This window comes from Coffea arabica, chromosome 2c, assembly GCF_036785885.1.
Source record: "Coffea arabica cultivar ET-39 chromosome 2c, Coffea Arabica ET-39 HiFi, whole genome shotgun sequence".
In the NCBI taxonomy this organism is placed as follows: domain Eukaryota; kingdom Viridiplantae; phylum Streptophyta; class Magnoliopsida; order Gentianales; family Rubiaceae; genus Coffea; species Coffea arabica.
The window spans coordinates 25,220,219-25,240,327 of NC_092312.1; the positions used below are offsets into that span (position 1 = coordinate 25,220,219).

The 20,109-nt window shown below is 36.3% G+C and overlaps 2 protein-coding genes across 2 annotated transcripts; both read left to right on the plus strand.

The window, feature by feature from the left end:
• The first annotated feature begins 1,386 nt into the window (after positions 1 to 1,386).
• Positions 1,387 to 8,224, plus strand: LOC113726977 (protein neprosin). Its single transcript, XM_027250904.2, has 9 exons — positions 1,387 to 1,689; positions 1,890 to 2,040; positions 4,548 to 4,630; positions 5,174 to 5,260; positions 6,161 to 6,430; positions 6,608 to 6,778; positions 6,880 to 6,933; positions 7,396 to 7,542; positions 7,633 to 8,224. The coding sequence occupies exons 3-9, from the start codon at positions 4,550 to 4,552 to the stop codon at positions 8,008 to 8,010; spliced, it is 1,188 nt and encodes a 395-aa protein (XP_027106705.2). The 5' UTR covers positions 1,387 to 1,689; positions 1,890 to 2,040; positions 4,548 to 4,549; the 3' UTR covers positions 8,011 to 8,224.
• Positions 2,464 to 3,532, plus strand: LOC140035570 (alcohol dehydrogenase-like 7). Its single transcript, XM_072076843.1, has 5 exons — positions 2,464 to 2,509; positions 2,669 to 2,805; positions 2,908 to 2,954; positions 3,054 to 3,376; positions 3,471 to 3,532. Exons 1-5 carry the CDS (start codon positions 2,464 to 2,466, stop codon positions 3,530 to 3,532), a joined length of 615 nt encoding a protein of 204 aa, XP_071932944.1.
• Positions 8,225 to 20,109: the final 11,885 nt, after the last annotated feature.

Below are 20,109 nucleotides of genomic sequence, written 5' to 3' on the forward strand. Positions count from 1 at the left end.
TTTCTTAGGCTGAAATGAACTATAAGACATTTTTTTTTTAGTCTCAAAATTGTAAGTTTTTGGAATTACTATTTTCTATGCATCACTGTTAAGAATTTTTTGCACTAGTAGATTTGAATGCATGACTCTAAAATGTTAGTTTTGCATAAGCAGCATGTATCTTAGTACAAAACAATTTGACAATGGCAATGTAGAAAACGCTAATCTATTTTTTCAACCTTAGAATAGAAACTAAAATCAGATTACATGTTTTTTTTAATCTTATGACAGTGACTCTTTGGAATTAATTTTTTTTTACATGTCAAATTTAAGAATTTTGTATACTAGCAAATTGGGACGCATGACCCAACCTCTTTTTGAATTTGAAGTATTGGTTTTGTATATACTGTATGTATGTATACTCGTTAGTGCAAAATAATTTTTATACTAAAAATATTAACCCATTTTTCACATAAATAATCATAGTTATTTTCAAATAAATAATCATAGTTAATTTCACATGTAAATCTCCAAGATATTTATTTGTAAGGCATACACCATATCAAATGAGATTGAGATAGCTCGAATGGTGTTCCATTGGTTAAGTTGATGTACTATTTACAAAATTAGACTTATTTAAGTTATTGCTTTCATACTTTCAATTGATAAACAGGAATAAAATTTACACATTCAACAAAATTATATAAGCATATATACAATGGTTGATTGCAAGATAACTATACAAAAATTAAATGAAAAAATATAAACAAATAAATGAAAAAAAAAAAATGAGTCGCTTGCATGCAAATGGACATCACGCTTATGTAAATTTTGCAACTGAGTCAATGTTAATAAATCCATACGTGGGTATGTTTGGATAGGAGATTATTTGAAATATTACTTAAAATAATTAATGTAGCACTTATTACGATGTAATGTAGGCGAAATAGAAAGCAGATTAGAAAAATAAAAATGTGTTTGTCATGCAAACAAGTAATTTTTTGACAAATAATTCCTATGCAAACACACCCGACATCACCCTCAATCTAGATAAGTTTTAAACGACTTTGTTCTTCCTACATGCATTTACCTATGGTTCAACTGGGAAATTAAAATTTCCTTATTGATGTCACCTAGATCATCCATTTACTAAGTTGGATCAAATGTTCCACAAAGTAGGTACATTAGTGTTATAGGTTTTATTTGGGTAAACGTCACTGGGAAGAAGAATTCCATAAAAAAATATGATTGTAATGTCTACCATATGTAAAACTGATAAGAATCTCCCCATAATTTAATCATCTTTCTATCGTATGCCAACCTAACCTCTCTTTGGATAGATTTGACTGGTTTTTTCTCCGAGTAAAATGTAAAGTCTGAACATTACGGGTCTGTTTGTTTGGAAGGAAAAGATTTTCCGGAAAACATTTTTCATATTTTCTTTTGTTTGGTTGTCAATTATTTTGGGAAAATAATTTCCGATGGAAAATAAATTACATCCAGAGGAGGAAAATAACTTCCTCATCTGTCTTTGTGAAGTTATTTTCCTTCCTAAAATGCAGTCTTCTTTTTCGCAGCGACATCTCCTCATCTCCGGCAAATAAAAGCTTTCAGTCCAACCAAAAGCCGCCGGCGACATCTCATCAGCAAACAAATCCCTCCTTCTTCGCAGGCGGCATCTCCAACTCCGACAAAGACCCAATTTCGGAGGTAACAGATCATCTCCCTCTCTCTCTCTCTCTCTCTCTCTCTCTCTCTCTCATTTTTTTTCCTTTAAAAGCTGCCAATATCGACGGTCATGTGTGGATGCGTTTGTGTGAGTGTGAGTTTGTGTGGTCCATTTCTCTAGTCATCGGAACTAGACTTTGCCATTGCGGCCGGTAACCATCTCTCTCTCTCTCTCTCTTCAGTCAGCTTTTTGTTTGTGAGCTGTGCCCGCCATTGTGGATGCGTTTGCTTATGCAGCCTCAGAAGCTTGTTTGACGGCATAAGCACAATCTGATTCCCGTTCCTACAATAGCATTTCCAACAAGGGTGAAGATTCCTCAAGTATTTCCAGAGGTATGATCTCTTGTTAGTTGTTTTTTCCGCCCTTTTCCTTTGAAAAATTGTCTAGAATTACTGGTGTAGATTCTTGAAGTTCCATTTGAATGAATTTTTGTGGGTTGCTTTTGTTTTAGTTTGTTCTTACCTGATTAGGGTTAAATCTGATTTGATTGATGCTAATGAATTAATTTGGCTGCTGATTTTTCGGGGTTTTAGACCATTTGTAAAAGTTTTAGTGAATTCATTGAGTTTGTGAAGCCACGGGCTGATTCTTACTGCAGCTGCTTGATTGAAAAGGGAATATAACCGTGGAAATACTTCTGTCTTAATATACTGAAATCTTTCCTCAAACGAAATGAAACACAAGCAGGGCATCTTCCCAAGTCAGTGACTCTTGAGTAAGGTCTGATATTCCAGTTAGTTGTAGCTTTTCTACCAATGTCCTTAGGACGGTTGGATCTGCAGAAGAGTCATTACTCCTGCTGTAAAGAGACAATAGACAAAAGTTATAGGCAAAAATCCCGGCACGGATTTTCCTCTGTTACACGGATTCTATGCTTTCTATCATGGAAATCCCGGCACATATACACTTGTTCTTGAAATCTGCCAGAAGATGTGTAATTACTTTGATTGTTGGATGCAGCTGCCGTTGCCAGGAAAGCAGGGGAGCCATTAGTGATAGAGGAAATAATAGTTGCCCCTCCAAAAGCCCGTGAGCTTCGCGTTCGAGTCTTGTGCTCCGCCCTCTGCTTCAGTGACATCCATTTCTGGAGGCTCAAAGTATGAATCTCATGTCCTCTAATCACACGCAGATCAGCATAACTTTGCACATGAATCTGTACTTTGATCAAATTCTGACAAACTCGTTTGTTCTGTTTGAAGGAACCTCATGGATATTATCCAAGAATTTTTGGTCATGAAACTGTTGGGTGAGTATTTTCATTCATGCTACAAGTACTAACAAGGTCATGACTTTGCTCAAAGCATTTTAGTCAATTTCTGATCATGTTTGATTCTGTTTAATTTAGGGTTGTGGAGAGCGTTGGAGAGGGAATCGAGGATGTAAAGGTGGGAGACACTGTCATTGCATCATTCTTGGCTTACTGCGGAGAATGTCCTGATTGCACATCCATCAAAAGCAACCAATGCTCCAAATTGAGATTCGAATTGTCTCCTTATATTAGAGATGGGACTAGCCGATTTTCTGATACCAAAGGAGAGACAATTTACCACTTTGGCTACACATCAGGTTTCAGTGAGTACACTGTGGTGGACATCACTCACGTTACAAAAGTAGATCCTGCACTTCCAGCCAGTAGAGCATGCCTGCTTGGCTGTGGAGTATCTACTGGTAATGCCCATTCGCTTCGATTCTTCCTGGCTCAATTCGATTCGTTTTGAACTTCTATTGTTCGTAGGACCTATTTTCACATTTTCTGTTGCAGATTTCAAGAACAAGTGTATATGTGCCGGGATTTCCATGATAGAAAGCATAGAATCCGTGTAACAGAGGAAAATGAGGGCGAAAGTGCTATTCTGCTAGAACTCCTCTTTGTAGATTGACATTTGCACAAGGCTGCATGATGCTAAATTTTTGGCCTAGCACCAGCAGTCTCTGTCTCTGTACTGAGCTGCTGTACATATTAAGGTGGTTTATTGGTAATTGACCTTGGACTTTGCTAATCGAAAGCTCCATTGGTCGGCAGCAAGAATTAACAAATTATGAATAAATCCAAGATTCCATTAATAATTCCATTTAAGAATTCATGGTATAATATGAATAGATATTTTATAGAAATGATAATTTGATTATAATGGATAGAAACTAAAATTAACTTGTAACGAAATAAATGTTTTGAGAGTAAAAAAAATATTTGCAACATATCAACAAATATATCAGAAAATATTTTCAGTGACAAACCAAACGCCGGAAAATTATGAAAAAAGGAATTTGGAAAATATTTTCACTTAATAACCAAACACTGGAAAATTATGGGGAAGGAAGTGATTTTCCAGGAAAATGACTTCGACTGAAAATATTTTCCCTAGGAAAATATTTTCAGTCCAACCAAACGGACCCTACATTACAGTTTATTACATCCGTTATCAAACCATTTTAAGGACTTCAACTCTTTTATGGATTTGTTTATCTTTTCACGTATTATCTTGCATGGCAAGATCACAATCTATTGGCCTTAAGACTACGCATTTCTTGAAAGTAGTTTAGTTATTCATGCTAGATTATCTATGCATTTTTCCTTACCATGCCTGGTAAATAATCTATATAATCCTATCTGCTCGACTAAGTCAATGCTTGCCAAGATAACTTCTCTCCAAGTTAGATTTACCCCTGGACAACACTCATCCAATTCATTAAACAGTTTTGAGTGCTTATAAATGATGCAGTCATTCATGCATTAATGAAGACCGGCAACCTTAATTTGAAGCAGTTTCAATGGATTTTCTCTTTAGCAATATGCACATCTTTTTCTGGAAGCAATTGTATTGCTTCATGTTGTTAGTGATGATGAGCATGGCAAGCCAGAAGCTTGAGGGTAAGAGAATCTTGAGCGAGTCAAGAAGAAATCCTGTCAAGTCCATCAAGGTTATACATCACCCTTGTTCTCTGCACTTTTCTGCCCTTTTAAGTTCATGTTTGCTTTTATGTCCATCCAGGTTATACATCACCCTCGGTTTTTTTTTTTTTTCCCTTCCCCCTCCCCTTGCAAAGGCTTTGTTCTCAAAATCTTCTTTTCTTTTTGAAAGCTTATAATGATAAACTTGATTTTTAGAGAATTTCCTGAAAAAGTTAAAAGCATAATTTTGCATTAAATCATAAGAATTTTACCTAAAGATTCATTATCATATTAGGATCTATTTTTCAATTGAGAACGGGGGAAAAGCAGTGATAACAGCTGAAAATAGACTTTAACTTGAACATGTTAATTACACTTAATTTAAGCGTTAAGAACATAATTAAAAGAGGCAAGTATAGTATCCAACGTACGTATTTGCAATAACAGGTATTAATAATAACTCATCTCCTTTTCTTTTATGTATATTTCTCTACCTACAATACTTAGTAAATTTGTGTATCATATGTTGCCTTTTAGAATTGATTTATGCATATACGGTTGTTTTTGTTCAGAGCCCTGATGGTGATATAATTGATTGTATCCATATCGCTCACCAACCAGCATTTGACCACCTTTTGCTCAAAAATCATACCATTCAGGTTAGCACATCTATCTCAGTTGTGGTGTAACCACTTGGCTATTTGCTTCTTCCTCCCCCATTGACATTCAAAAATCCAAAAGTCAATCAGGAAAAGTCATGTAAATCTTCAATTTTCTCTCATAATTCTTATAAAACTTTTAATTCTTTCTTAAAATCGTTCCTTTAACCAACTAAAAGATGAAAAAGAGTGATAACGTCGTTGAAAAGCAAGTGTAATGTGAGAACGAGCATAATGCATGCGGAGCTAACCTTAAAAAAAAAAAGCAAATTTCACTTTACCCCTCTATGATTTAGTGTTGTTATACATAACCCTCTCATGATTTGAATTAAAGTGTCAAAGTAACTGAATTTACAATCCGTAACGGAATCACTTAAAATGTTAAAAATATCCCTATATAAAGCTGAAAATTATTTATTAACCATAGGGGGTTATACGTATATTTTGAAAATCATAAGGGAGTTATATGATAAAACATTAAATCATAAGGGAGTTATTTGGTAAAACATAAAACCATACTGGGTTAGTGCGTCATATATATTATGTTTATATAGTTTGGTTATTTCAATCATTTTAATTTTTAAACAAGGGTAATTTTGATATTTTCAAAGGTTTCGTTACGAATGATCATTCCCGTTATTTTAACATTTTAATCCAAACTATGATGAAGCTTTTGAAACTATGATGAGGTTATGCATAACTTTTGAAACTATAAGAGGGTTATATACAAAAAATACTATACCATAGGGGAGTAAAATGTAATTTGCCCTAAAAAAATGAGGAACGGATTATGTTGATTCTGAATTGTTCACAAACTTACGCATGTGACATTATAACTGGTCCGTTATTATGGCCATGCCACTGTCACTTGAATGTAGTGCTGAAATTAATATGCTGCAGATGGCGCCGAATTATCACCCAGAAATACTACTTGATAAGAGTAAAATGTCCAACTTCGAACTCCAAAGGAAGCATCATACAAGACCTATTGCTCAGCTATGGCAGTTGAATGGAAAGTGCCCCAAGGGAACCATTCCTATTAGAAGAACCAAGAAAGGTGACTTCTTAAGAGCTCGTTCTATCCTGAGACTTCCGACTGGGAGGCTACCTAGGTTCAGGTTTCCATGGCGACCTCGGACGGCACCTGTCAAAAATTCAGCTACTTATGAGGTACCACAAAATATGTCTCACGAAAAAAAATAATAAAAACAGTAGATTTTGGGACTTTAGCAACTGAAAGAGTCCAACATGTATTTTGCTGTAATTTTCAAGTGCTTTTAATCTAGCAGTTTTAATTTTTCAATCCCTTTATCTAATTTACCCTCTGTTGATGGTGAAATTTCTTAGTATGCATATGCATTTGTTCAAAGTAAAGAGTATCTTGGAACGAAGGCAACTATAAATCTATGGCAACCCCAAATTGATGATGAAGACCAAGGTGGATCTAGCTTGTCCGGAGTTGGGGTTGTAGGAGGTCCTTCAACCAGAGAACTGAACTCCATTGAGGCCGGATGGATTGTAGGTTTTCTCTATAATCATTCCTTAATATGTTTCTTCGTGTTCACGACTTCGTGAACTACATGTGCAATTGTTCCGATCCTACTGCTTTCTTTACTCAGGTCAACCCAGAACGGTTTGGAGATAATAGAACAAGACTTTACACCTGCTGGACTGTAAGTAAAAGAATATCTTTCACAATTAATCTTCCGGAGCTGAATCCTTTCGGAGAAATTCCAAAATTCTGATGGAGTTTAGAATTATTTTACAAAAAGTATGTTTTTTGTTTGCCTGTGCAAAAAAAATTACACTCAACATTTGGTTAATGCGATGTTAAAAGAAAAAACTTGGATTTTGATGAAAATGCCATTATCTTGAAAAAATTCTACTCGACAAGGCTAAGTTCAAGCTCACCGAACTCACATTCTATGAATGCAAGGACTCTCTGGCCCAGAATACATGGATAAAAAGCACTTTCCTATAGAATTTGATGGATTTCAAGTTTCATAACAATCTTAGAAATTTCTATCTGCACTTGCTTTTTATAGTATATATTCGTGTATTTGACTTAGCTATAGCATATACCAGAAGAGGATTCTACATAAAGATTTTGTGTTGCAAATTGGTAAAATTTGTAGAGTGACGGTTACCGGTCCACCGGGTGTTACAACTTGTTCTGCTCGGGTTTTGTCCAAACCAGCAATGAAATTGCACTAGGGGCAAGCTTATCCCCGACCTCAGTCTACAATGGTTCGCAATACAATATCAGCATCTTTATTTGGAAGGTAAGCAAAAGAAACCACATTTTTTTTTTATGAATGTAACAGTTCACTGGGAATTCAAGAACTTCAAATATCATGGGAGAATTTTGTTAGGATCCAAACCAGACACTGTGGTGGCTGCAGTATCAGAACAAGACAATTGGTTACTGGCCTACCTCTTTGTTCAAATACCTTGTACACAATGCGTCAGCCATCATTTGGGGTGGAGTCGTAAGCAATGGAAAAGGAGATGGTCTAAACAGTACAACCCAGATGGGCAGTGGCCATTTTCCAGAAGAAGGGTATCAAAGGGCAAGTTACTTCAGGAATCTTCAAATACTCAATGGCTCAAACACCTTAGTAACTCCTGATGATATGATTACAACCGTCGCCAATCAGCCAAATTGCTATGGCATATTATTGGGAAATAATACTGACTGGGGAGACTACTTTTACTACGGTGGACCAGGGAAAAATCCTAAATGTCCATGATCAAACAAAATGCTAGTATTGCAAAATATTACCTACACGTGAAATATATAGTCGTGCATTTGTAAATATAAACCTGCAGATAGATACATATGACGTATTAGATTGCTTGATGTTTCGTTTTGAAGGTGATTTGAGTGTCTGTATTCCGCTTGTACAAATAACTAGCAACTCTAAAAAAGTATATTCAGCTGCTGAAACTCCTTATTGATGTGTATTGCCTTGGTTCACACTAAAAATTACAAGCAAGTTGGCTTATGTATATTGGATTTTCATTTTTTAAGGAGAACCTTAGCTAATGCATTCAGAGTAGAATATAATGGCCACAAGCAGAAAGCATTTTGCAGGTACAAGTGCATGCCAGGTAAAAACAGTTTTGTTACGATAACGATTGCTACTTCGGACTTTTCCTATATATATATATAATCCGTTGGGTCATTATGTGTGTGTGTGTGTGTGTCAAATTGGCTTTATGTTATTCTTACTCCATGATCGCCCACCACCTTTCACGTACCAAGTGAAATTGGAGAGATGAGCACAGAAACAATTGAATGGTGCATCAATATGAAGCCGAACTCTTGTTCCGAAAATTAAAACGACAAATACGGGACCTACACACATATAATCGGCCACCATATATGATGCTTGAGCGGGTGTCCACTAATTTCTTGAATCATCTGTTGCCCAAGAGTTCTGCGGCCAATTCTGTGGATACATGGCGTTCTCAGCCTCTTTACCGCTTAATCTCTGATCCCGTTTCAGCTCCTCACCAGGTGGTGACAACCGCCACTCCTCCACGTCCTCCGGCAGCAAGAAAAAGCATCAAGGCACCAAGTGTTGGGGGATCTTGCCACAATGTGGAAGAAGAAAGTCCTATATCAAGGTTTATCTCTTAAATTTTGCTAAAATATACCCCAATTTTTCTTGTTTAAATTAAATGTTGCTCATTAATCTTCTCTCTGGACTTTTCTTTTGATAGTCTTGTTTTAGTTGTAAATTGAAATTTAATTGACCAATGGATCAGTTAAGAGTCCAAAATTTTTTCACAAGATGAATCTGATGATAACAAAATAGCAAAGATAAAAGTAGTCTGTGGCCAAAAAGTCATCTTTAATCATAAGCTTTGGAGCCTTTAAATAGGCAAAACACACAACTGAAATCCCTTAAGATCAGGTCCCATATCTGGCACCTTCTCCATAACTCCACCACTCCTAAAGACTAGACCACTAAGCCACTAAATCTGCTGACTAAGTCATAACTGAAAGACTCGAACGTACAGCAAATTCCTAAACTCTAGGCCACTAAATGAATGACTCCATTTGAAAAACAAGTTAAACAATAACATAAGTAAAAGTTTCAACAATCCCTCCCTTAAACTGATGTTAGTAAACATCAGTTTACAACCTTGACTGAACCTAGGTTGCAGAGACCTAGTAATCCTCTGAGTTTCACAAACGATTCTCTCTTGAGCGCCTTGGTGAATATATCAGCAACTTGATCATCACTCTTACAATGTATCAAATCAACAGTTCCATCTTTGCAAAGATCTCTCAAAAAATAAAGCTTCACATCAATGTGCTTGCTTCTTCCGTAAAGCATTGGATTCTTTGATAACTTGATTGTAGAGCTGTTATCACATAGTATTATAGTAGCTCCACATTGCTTGAACTGCAATTCCTCAAGTATTCTTCTCAGCCATATGGCTTGGCAAGCACAAGCCGTAGCTGCAACAAATTCAGCTTCTGTACTGGATAAGGTGACAATTGATTGCTTCTTTGATGACCAGGAGATTGCACCTGCTCCAAGCATAAAAACATAGCCAGAAGTACTCCTTCCATCATCTTGATCTCTTGCATAATCACTATCAGTATAACCCACCAAGTTAGATTTTTCACCCTTCTTGTAGCATATCCCTAGGTTTCGAGTTCCTTGTAAGTAACGAAGGATTCTCTTGGCAGCTAACAAATGCAACTCCGTGGGACTTTCCATATATCTGCTGATTAAACTCACAGAGTACATTATATCTGGCCTTGTTGCAGTAAGATACATTAAACTGCCCACAATTTGCTTGTAGGGTGTGCTATCAACCTTCTTTCCATCATGATCTTTGTGTAGCTTCATGCCACATTCAATTGGAGTACTTACGGAATTGCAATCCTTCATATGAAATCTATTCAAAATTTCTCCCACATATTTCGTTTGAGATAAGACAATTCCATCATCTGATTGCATTACTTCTATGCCAAGAAAATAATGCATCCAACCAAGATCAGTCATTTCAAATTCATTCATCATGGATTTCTTGAATTCACCAAACATGGTATCACAATTTCCAGTAAATATAAGGTCATCAACATACAGGCAAACTATGAGAAGCTTCCCCCCATCTTCAATCTTAACAAACATTGTATGCTCATAAGGACATTTTATAAAACCAACTTTAAGAAAATACGTCTCAATTTGACTATACCAAGCCCTCGGAGCTTGCTTTAGTCCATAAAGAGCCTTTTTCAGTCTGAACACTTTATTCTCATTCCCAACTTTAATATAGCCAGGGGGTTGCTCAATAAATACCTGCTCCTCCAAATACCCATGCAAGAATGCTGATTTGACATCTAGCTGGAAGATAGGCCAAGAATTTTGCGCTGCTAATGCAACCACCAATCTGATCGTGTCATGTCTTGCAACTGGAGAAAATACTTCTGTATAATCAACCCCGTACTGCTGCTTGTATCCTTTTGCCACCAGGCGTGCTTTGTACTTGTCAACACCGCCATCTTTGTTTAGCTTTGTCTTGAAGACCCATTTGACACCAATGGTTTTGTGCCCCTTAGGAAGATCACACAACTCCCAAGTGTCATTCTTCTCAATTGAATTGATTTCATCGTCCATTGCCTTTTGCCATTTTTCTTCTTTGACGGCACTCTCAAAAGTTGTAGGATCACAATCTGCGAACAAAGCAAAATGAGTAATTGGATTACTTAACCCAGTTACCTCATAATCTTCCATCCAAGCAGGCCTTCTTCTAACTCGACCAACTGACTGGGCTCCTTCTTCATTTACTTCAGCAACTGGTTGTGAAATTCCAGTAGCTGTTTGAGTTGTATCTGAAGAGTTTTGTGGCATGTCAAGTGCTGGAACTTGCTCCTGTTTAGCATCATCATCATAAAAGACTTGTTTAGGCTGCTACCCATCCCAATCCCAGGTGCTTTCTTCTTCAAAAACAACATCCCTGCTGGTCACAATCTTCTTCGTCAGTGGGTTGAATAATTTATAGGCTTTGGAGGATTCACTTACGCCAAGAAAGATGCATTTCTCAGCTTTGTCATCAAGTTTTTTTCTTTTCGCATCCGGGATGTGGGCATAAGCGAGGCAACCAAAGATTCTAAAGTGATCTACAACTGGTCTTCTTCCACTCCAAGCCTCTTCAGGAGTCTTGTTTTGAACGGCAAAAGTTGGACTTCTGTTTAAAACATGAATACTCCAGTTTACAGCCTCCGGCCAAAAAGTCCTTGGAACTCTTCCCCTTGTTAATAGAGTTCTCACCATATTAAGAATTATTCTGTTCTTCCGCTCCGATACACCATTTTGTTGTGGTGTATGTGCAGCTGTAAGTTCTCTTCGAATGCCATGTTGCATGCAAAAACCTTCAAATTCTTTTGAGCAATACTCGCCACCCCGATCTGTTCGAAGAGACTTAATAGTCTTGCCTACTTCATTTTCCACAAGAGCTTTGAACCTTTTAAACATAGTAAGAGCTTCTGATTTTTCCTGTAAAAAATAAACCCATGTTTTCCGTGAAAAATCATCAATGAAGGTAATTAAGTATCTTTTACCTCCATTAGACGATGGGTTTATTGGGCCACAAATATCTAAATGCACCAGCTCTAACACATCCTTTGCTCTCCAAGACTTTCCTTTGGGAAACTGAGAACGGTGTTGTTTGCTAACAACACAGTCTTCACAAACTAGGGAGGGAACAGTAATTTCCGGAAGCCCTGTCACCATGGTTTTCTGTTGTAGAGCCCTCATTCCACCAAAACTTAAGTGGCCATAACGAAAATGCCACAACCATGAGGGGTCCTTTACCTCAGCCATCAAACAAGATTGAATGCTTTCAATTTCTATTGGAAATAATCTGTTAGAACTCATCTGGACAGTTGCAATAGAACTTCTTCTATCAGGATCATAAATTTCACAAGTGCCTTTCTTAATTGTAATGGCATACCCCTTTTCTTGCAACTGACCAGCACTCAACAAATTACTTTTCAAATCAGGAACATACAACACATTAGAAATTGTTTTCACAAAGCCATTCTTAGTATGTATCTTAACATCACCTTTTCCCATCACTTTCACAGTAGAGAAGTCACCAAAACTGACAGTAGAGTGAAAGCTTTCATTTAGATTCGAAAAAGAAGACTTACTTCCACTCATGTGATTGCTGCAGCCTGTATCGACATACCAAATATTCGACTCAATCTTTTTTCCTTCATGGGTAGCCATCAACAAAGTTTCTGGTTCATTCGTTTCTTCTGCAAAATTTGAGTTCTCCTCTCTTTCTTTATACGTTGGCAGTTCAGTGACATATTCAGAAGGATAATGACCATATTTGTGACATCTAAAGCACTCTACTCTAGATTTGTCATGATCTCGATTTCCCCTTCCTCTTCCTCGGCCTCTGCCTCTTCCTCTTGAGCTGTTGGAGCGAGTGTTGGTAGAAGCTTTTAAAGCTTGTTCCTCCGCTGTCCACCTTCGATTCATCTTCTGTTCATGGACTAACAAGGAGCTCTGCAATTCATCAAGAGAGAGGTCATCTATGTCGTTTGACTCTTCAATTGAGCAAACAACATAGTTAAATTCTCGCGTCATAGAACGCAGAATTTTTTCTACTATGTTAACATCTTTAATCTCTTCTCCATAGCATCTCATTTTATTTGCAATTTCCATCGTCCTTCCAATAAAGCTTGTAACAGATTCCGCGTCCTTCATCTGCAAAACTTCAAAATCCCTCCTCAAGGCTTGAAGCTGTGCACGCTTTACTCTAGAAGAGCCTTGATATTTTTTCTTCATTGAATCCCAAATATCCTTGGATGTATCTTTGCAAAGAATAGTCTCCAAGATGGGACGATCAATAGCCTGGAAGAGATAGTTCTTCGCTTTCAAGTCTTTGAGCTTTCTAGCTTCAATGTCTGTTTGCTGAGCATCTGTCACGGTTGCACCTGCTGGTGGTTCTTGAATTCCAGATTCAACCACTGACCAATATTCTTTGGACCGTAAAAAATTTTCCATGAGCATGCTCCAGTGGTCATAGTGACCATCAAAGCGAGGGATGGCGGCCTGCACAAAATTTGAGTCATTGGCCATTTGGATAGGGTAGTGGGGAAGAGTAGATAATTTCAGGTGTTTCACTCTCAGGAATCTTGTAGCTCTGATGCCACTGATAACAAAATAGCAAAGATAACAGTAGTCTGTGGCCAAAAAGTCATCTTTAATCATAAGCTTTGGAGCCTTTAAATAGGCAAAACACACAACTGAAATCCCTTAAGATCAGGTCCCATATCTGGCACCTTCTCCATAACTCCACCACTCCTAAAGACTAGACCACTAAGCCACTAAATCTGCTGACTAAGTCATAACTGAAAGACTCGAACGTACAGCAAATTCCTAAACTCTAGGCCACTAAATGAATGACTCCATTTGAAAAACAAGTTAAACAATAACATAAGTAAAAGTTTCAACATCTGAAGTGAGTCAAGTGGTGACTGAAAGTGATGAAGGACCTTATCAGGAAGTAGTGTGGGTGGAGAGAAATGAGGAACGTCTAATTTTGCATTTCAAGTGTCCCTGTAGAAAAGGCTACAAATTGTTACTACAAATTTGACTGCTTTCTGAGCCAGGGATTCACTGCCTTGCAAGGATCAAGACACCAATTCTGTGAAGATATTTCCACTTCTGAATGTCAATCAAGGATTAATTTTTTCTTCATGTAATCTTTTCAATAATTGTTTCAGTTTTATCTGTTGATGGACTATTTTTTTGACAAGAGGATAGCAGAGAAAGGGTTCATGTCGATTTATTTTATTCTGTGCAGCTCGAAAGTTTTATTTAGAAATATAAAATACAATATGGGGTTGTCCTTTCCTGCTTTTAGATTTCAGGTTTCGGTTATTTCTTCATGTGAGCCACCATCTTATAGAGTCAATTGTATTTTATCAACTAGATGATAAGTGCACAGTTTGATTTCTCCAGTAAGCATATCTGCCAATAACCTGTTGAATCAATCTTTGGTATAAAATTTCAGTTTTAGACCATAATATCTATTGAAAAGGCATTCTGCAGATGATTTCCGCTTTCACATCTCTCATTTTATGAATCTGCCTATAACAATTCACACCAATAGAGTCAAATGATTACAACTAAAAATATTAGACAAAGACGTCACGCATACCTTATCTAATACTGATTATGAATGACTACAGCTTTGAATATAAAGCAAAATACTAAAACTACACTTGAGAGTTGAGCAGAAAAAAGACTTTATAATCTAAAAGGAACAAAGAAGTTTAATCATTTGGCTTCTGATTCATTTACTACTTGAAAGTACTATACAAGCAACAGAAATTTATGCTTCTATTAATGGAGATCAATAATAAATATAATATATACAAAAGTTCATGATTTCATAAGAAAAACAAAGTGTAGCTTGTCACAGACTAATTCACGTCCAGCACGGCAGCTTCCACATTAAAAAATGCGTTGGGGTTTGAGTAGTATTGCTCCCATCGATCAGCTGAAGCATCATCAAGGGAGAATAAGTCGAGATCATCTCGTAATACAAGATTTGGATTGAAGTTTGATAGGGAGAAACATTTCGAGAGAGTCCACAAAAGAGTTCAACATGTAAGTAAGAAATCCAACTCTGACCCAAAAGTTTAAACTATTAGGTCTTGGGTCATTACTTACATATTAATCGCTCTTTCTCCGTCTCTCGGACTAATGTGGGACATAACTCTTTACTCATGAACATAACAAATCTCCCCCTTCATGAGTAACCCGCACATTAAACCCAAATTTACAAACTCTTCTCGAACCCACTTTAATACTCAATGCAAGCCCACCTTTATCACCAAGATCACCTATTCTCCCAAACATAGACCCGCTCTTTTTCAACATCCAAATTGTATTCTGGACCTCTGCCAATCCTTGACTCCTTGGTCTAACATCAACCGGACCCCCTGCCAAACCCATGGCATACCTGGTCCAATACCAATCAAACTCCTTGATATTTCGGTCCATCATCAAGAAGAGAATTTTCACCGATCTAACTTCGAGAAGAATCCACTTGCCCATGAGTAATCCAGTCTCACAACCTGAAACTCTGATACTAATTTGTTAGGGAGAATAGGTGATATTGGTGATAAAGGTGGGCTTGCATTGAATATTAAAGTGGGTTTGAAGAAGAGTTTGTAAATTTGGGTTTAATTTGGGGGTTACTCATGAAGGGGGAGATTTGTTAGATTCATGAGTAAAAGGTTATGTTCCACATTAATCCGAGAGATGGAGAAAGAGCGATTAATATGTAAGTAAAGACCCGAAACCTAATAGTTTAAGTTTTTTTATCATAGTTGGGTTCCTGACTTACATGTTGGGCTCTTCGGTGGAGCTTCAAGTTGCTAGACTGGGCAATAGAGCAAAATTCGTGGTTGGATCCTAGTTAACTATTAAGATCATGTGGATTGGTAGCTGTTACTAATTCAAAAATTTAATGAATGGTATCCTTGTTTCAATGGCTTGGCAAAAAGTATTGATGGCAAAGGATGGAAGTCGAAAGCATGGAGATACATGACGATGAATTTAGGCAGGTGATTCAAGAGTCAAGGAAAAGGTGGAGTTCAATATTGATTTTGGACGTAAATTGGTGGAGACTTTCTCACACCTCCAACGGTTGATACTTTACCCCGGTAAATTTTAGATTTTGGTTATGTTCTTTGGGTGTGTAGCACATGTCCCAAAGAAATAAAGAAATCTAATTTTCATGCGTCAGAAAACTCTGACAGTTGCGATTTTTTCGTTTTAGGTGGAATCTTGAAAAACTACACGTGACGAGACAGTCCTGAGGATGGAAAGAAGTATGGTGATTTTACCACTTGGTTACCTCAATAATTAGGGTTAGAACTCACAGAAGAGAATCCCGGATTGCAAGTGGTGGTGAGAAAAAATCCTGTAAAAGGAGATGGTGAATTGAAACACCTTCTCACAAGTCAACTGGAGGTTGGATTCGGGATAACTACACATGTTCATTTGCTGATTGAATTAATTTGATATCAGAACTGTATTGATTAGGGTCTGTAGTTCGATACCATATTATTTGGTAGTTGAAGGCAAATGATTGTTAAAAGAAATTTTCGCTAAGGTGGAGATTTGTTAAGAAATTGAATTAATTTTTTTTAGATAGATTTCTTGTTTTATGTGAAAGTAACTAATTTCCTAATTGGTTCTAGTTATTTGAAGTAGTAGCTAAGGAATATTCTATTTAGTTTAGGATTAGAAGTTATTTTCTACAAGTGTAGAAATTAGAATTGATTTCCTATTGTTATTTGGATTTTGGTCAAATAATGTTCTCTATAAATATATGAGTTGACATACCATACAAAGACACATAAGGGTACACAAGAGGCAACATGTAACCTTATACATGGGTGGTGAGAGAGGGTTCTTAGGAGATGAGAGATAGTATATAAGGATTGGGTTTGGATTCAAGTTGTATTCTTGTATAGGATTTTTCTCTCATAATAAAGAACGGGTTTTCTCTCCGTGGACATAGACTCAATGGTGGAGTCGAACCACATTAAATATTGTGTGTTGACGGGATTTTTATATCAATGCAAGTTTAAATTCGATTTTTATACCCGTTAGCTGCAAGTATACAGGCCGAAACTGTAATGTAGGGAATGTATCGGGTCGATCCCACGAGGAGCAATTTAAACAAGTACTAAACCCCTTATTTTTCTCTATTATTTAGACTTACAATAAATTTGATTAGAGAAAGTGTATTGCTATAGTCTACAAATCTAATACACAAATCTAGTTTAACAAATGCTAAATGCAAATGAAGAATTCTTACTCAAGAAAGACTCTAGGGATGTAGATTCCATTTATGGTATAATCAACACGAATGAATGGATTTACCTCTTGTTATTATTCTTGTTTAACCAGAGATTCATTTTCAAATTTATCAAGTCTCATTCTCATGATGAAATGGCCTAGAGTAGTTCAGTTTTTCCTATTTTCATGGTGAAATACTACTACTGCTCTGTTTTCTTTCATGAAATGCTAAGTAATCCACTTAAGTGTATCTCTATTTTCATGAACATACAACTTAAGCTCTACTCATGTGTTTCTATTATTACTATCAATTCTCATTGAATAATAACAACTATAAACATGCCATTGGCGATCAATCAATAACAAGTAATCACAGCTACACAAGTAGACAAGTTGATATAAGATATAACAAGTGTAAATCACATTCAATTAGTATTATTTAGCCATAAATTTCATCTACTCCCTAGATTAAGGAGTTTAGCTACTCATGAATGATTTAACAATCAAACTCACAAGTTTATTAATGCCAAACATCATGAAGTACAAGTACAAGAAAGATAAAAGAAAGCTTAGCCAATTGAAGGTGAAGCTCTCCAATTCCTGCTATACTCCTGCACAATATGATTAGAAGTGAAAAACTCCAAATACTTCTCCAAGAACTCCTATCTAGAGAGAAACTAGATACAAGAAGGAAAATTAGCTACGTATGGTAAATCTGCTTCTCCCTTGTGTCTCTGCATAAAAGGTGGTAGAAAGTCTACTCCTCTCACTTCATAATTTTCTCCACTCAGATTTTGTAAAAACAAAGTCAAAGATATGATATTTCCTTTTAACCACACTCATTTGGTCTTCTCTTTTGTTGCAGAAGCATGTGCCACTGATTTTTGTCACTCAAAATAGTTGGAAAAGTTGTGAGAAAGGTAAAAAAAAACGGCTGTGGCACTTCCTGAGAAGAGACACAAATCCGAGCCTCGGATCCGAGGGGTGAAAACGGATCCGAGGTCGGATCTTCATGATCCGAGGGATTTCATGATGGATCCGAGGTTGGTTCGTCTGACCTCAGATACACTCCTCCAGAAGTACAGACGAGGGCTCGAATCTATCTCTGCTCTCACAAATCCGAGCTCGGATCCGTGCCATTAAATTTCCAGTTTTTCACTTCTTTCCTTTTTCCTTCATTTTTTGCTCCTAATTTCTTGTGTACTTTATCCTCTGGATGATCCTTACATTTCTTTCCGCTCATGCATGAATTTCATACATCAATAACCTTCACAATTTCACAAAATTAACGCATTAACCCACTCATTTATCAAGTTTTGATCACTTAAACAATATTTAAGCAATTATCACCAAAAGAGTTCAAATATGACTTTAATCTTCTCAAAACATACCAAAAGTTCATACCAGATTTGTACAAAATATACGTTAAATATTCATTTATCAAATTCCTCCACACTTGAATCATTGCTTGTCCTCAAGCAATTTTACACATAATTTACTACAATAATTCAAGAGATAAAATAATATATATACTTTTGTCAAATTTAATTCCTCAAAAACCTGGAAACCAATCATTATGCCATTTCTCAGATTACACTAAATACTCATAATATTCAATTAAAGAAAAATAATTATGCCTTAATTTTAACAAATTCAAATCAATCTCTCATTTTATCCTAATTCCACAAATAAGTAAATCACAAAGTCATTTCTATGGCCTTTCTCATCCCATAACAATCAAAATTTTCATAACTAAGAGGGATTTATTCATACTTCATTTAATTTAAATAGTAAAAATGTCTTTTTACGCGAAAATCGACACTTTTAGGTGAAAATTTCCGATTACTCAACATTTCACTTATTCAAATTGCTAAGCATACTCTTAATTCTGATATCTTTTTACGCGAATATCGACATTTGTAAATGCCAACCCCCGGTTACTCAGTATGCGAATCATTGGAGTAGAAAATATTATTATTATTATATATATATATATTTTTTTTACAATAATTTTTTTTCTTTTCCCTCTAAGCATAATTAAAGGAAGAATCTGGCCTTGTCTTGACTATATCAATCACTTACTTATAAAATTAAGTAAAAATGAGAAATATCATTAAACATGCAAAATTCTAAGCATAATTTTTCTTATTTAACTGAGTATACTTTCTAAAATGTAAAAATCCTAATTGCATAATGACTAATTTCAAGTCAAATAAGGACTAAACTTTTCCAAAATACATATAACATTTTATCCAATGGAAGAATTAGGCACTTAAATTTGAACATTTTGGCCATTATTTGAAAGAATTGCAATGAAATATTGGAAAATATTTTAGAAAAAATTTTGACAGAGTTTCCCCATATAATTTGGACAAAACTCCCTGCCAACAGCCTCAATTTCAAGAAAATTACCCTCAAGACAATATTTTCAAATATAATTTCAACATTTTTAATCCATCAACAACTCAAATCATGCATTTCAAAACACAACCATCTATAAAATAAATTAATCCCTCCCCCACACTTAAAATCTACAATGTCCTCATTGTAGAGGAAGGTTAAAGAAACTGAAACTTCCCTCAAATAGGTGGTGATTCAATTTGAAGTCCTTAATCCTCACGATCATCCAACTTCTGTCCACAATGAAACAAAAGAGTACAAAAAATCATAAGTAGCACAAGAGAATCCAATATGAAAACTACAAAGTTTAAACCAAATACAATAAAAGAAAAATAAAGCAACAAAAGATGTAATCAGCTAAAGATCTTCATGGCTGCTCAGAACGAGGGTCTACTGCCTCCTCAGTTCCATGAGGACCTTATGATGTACCAATATGCCCCTCATCCTGCTGAGGTGTCGCAGTAGGCGACCGGCGGATATGGAAATGGTCCTCGATTGCACGAAGACGGCGATCATGGCTGTTGAGTCGCTCCGTCATCATCTGCTCAGTCTGGTCGATGCGCTCGACGACTCGAGTCTCCATACAACAGATGG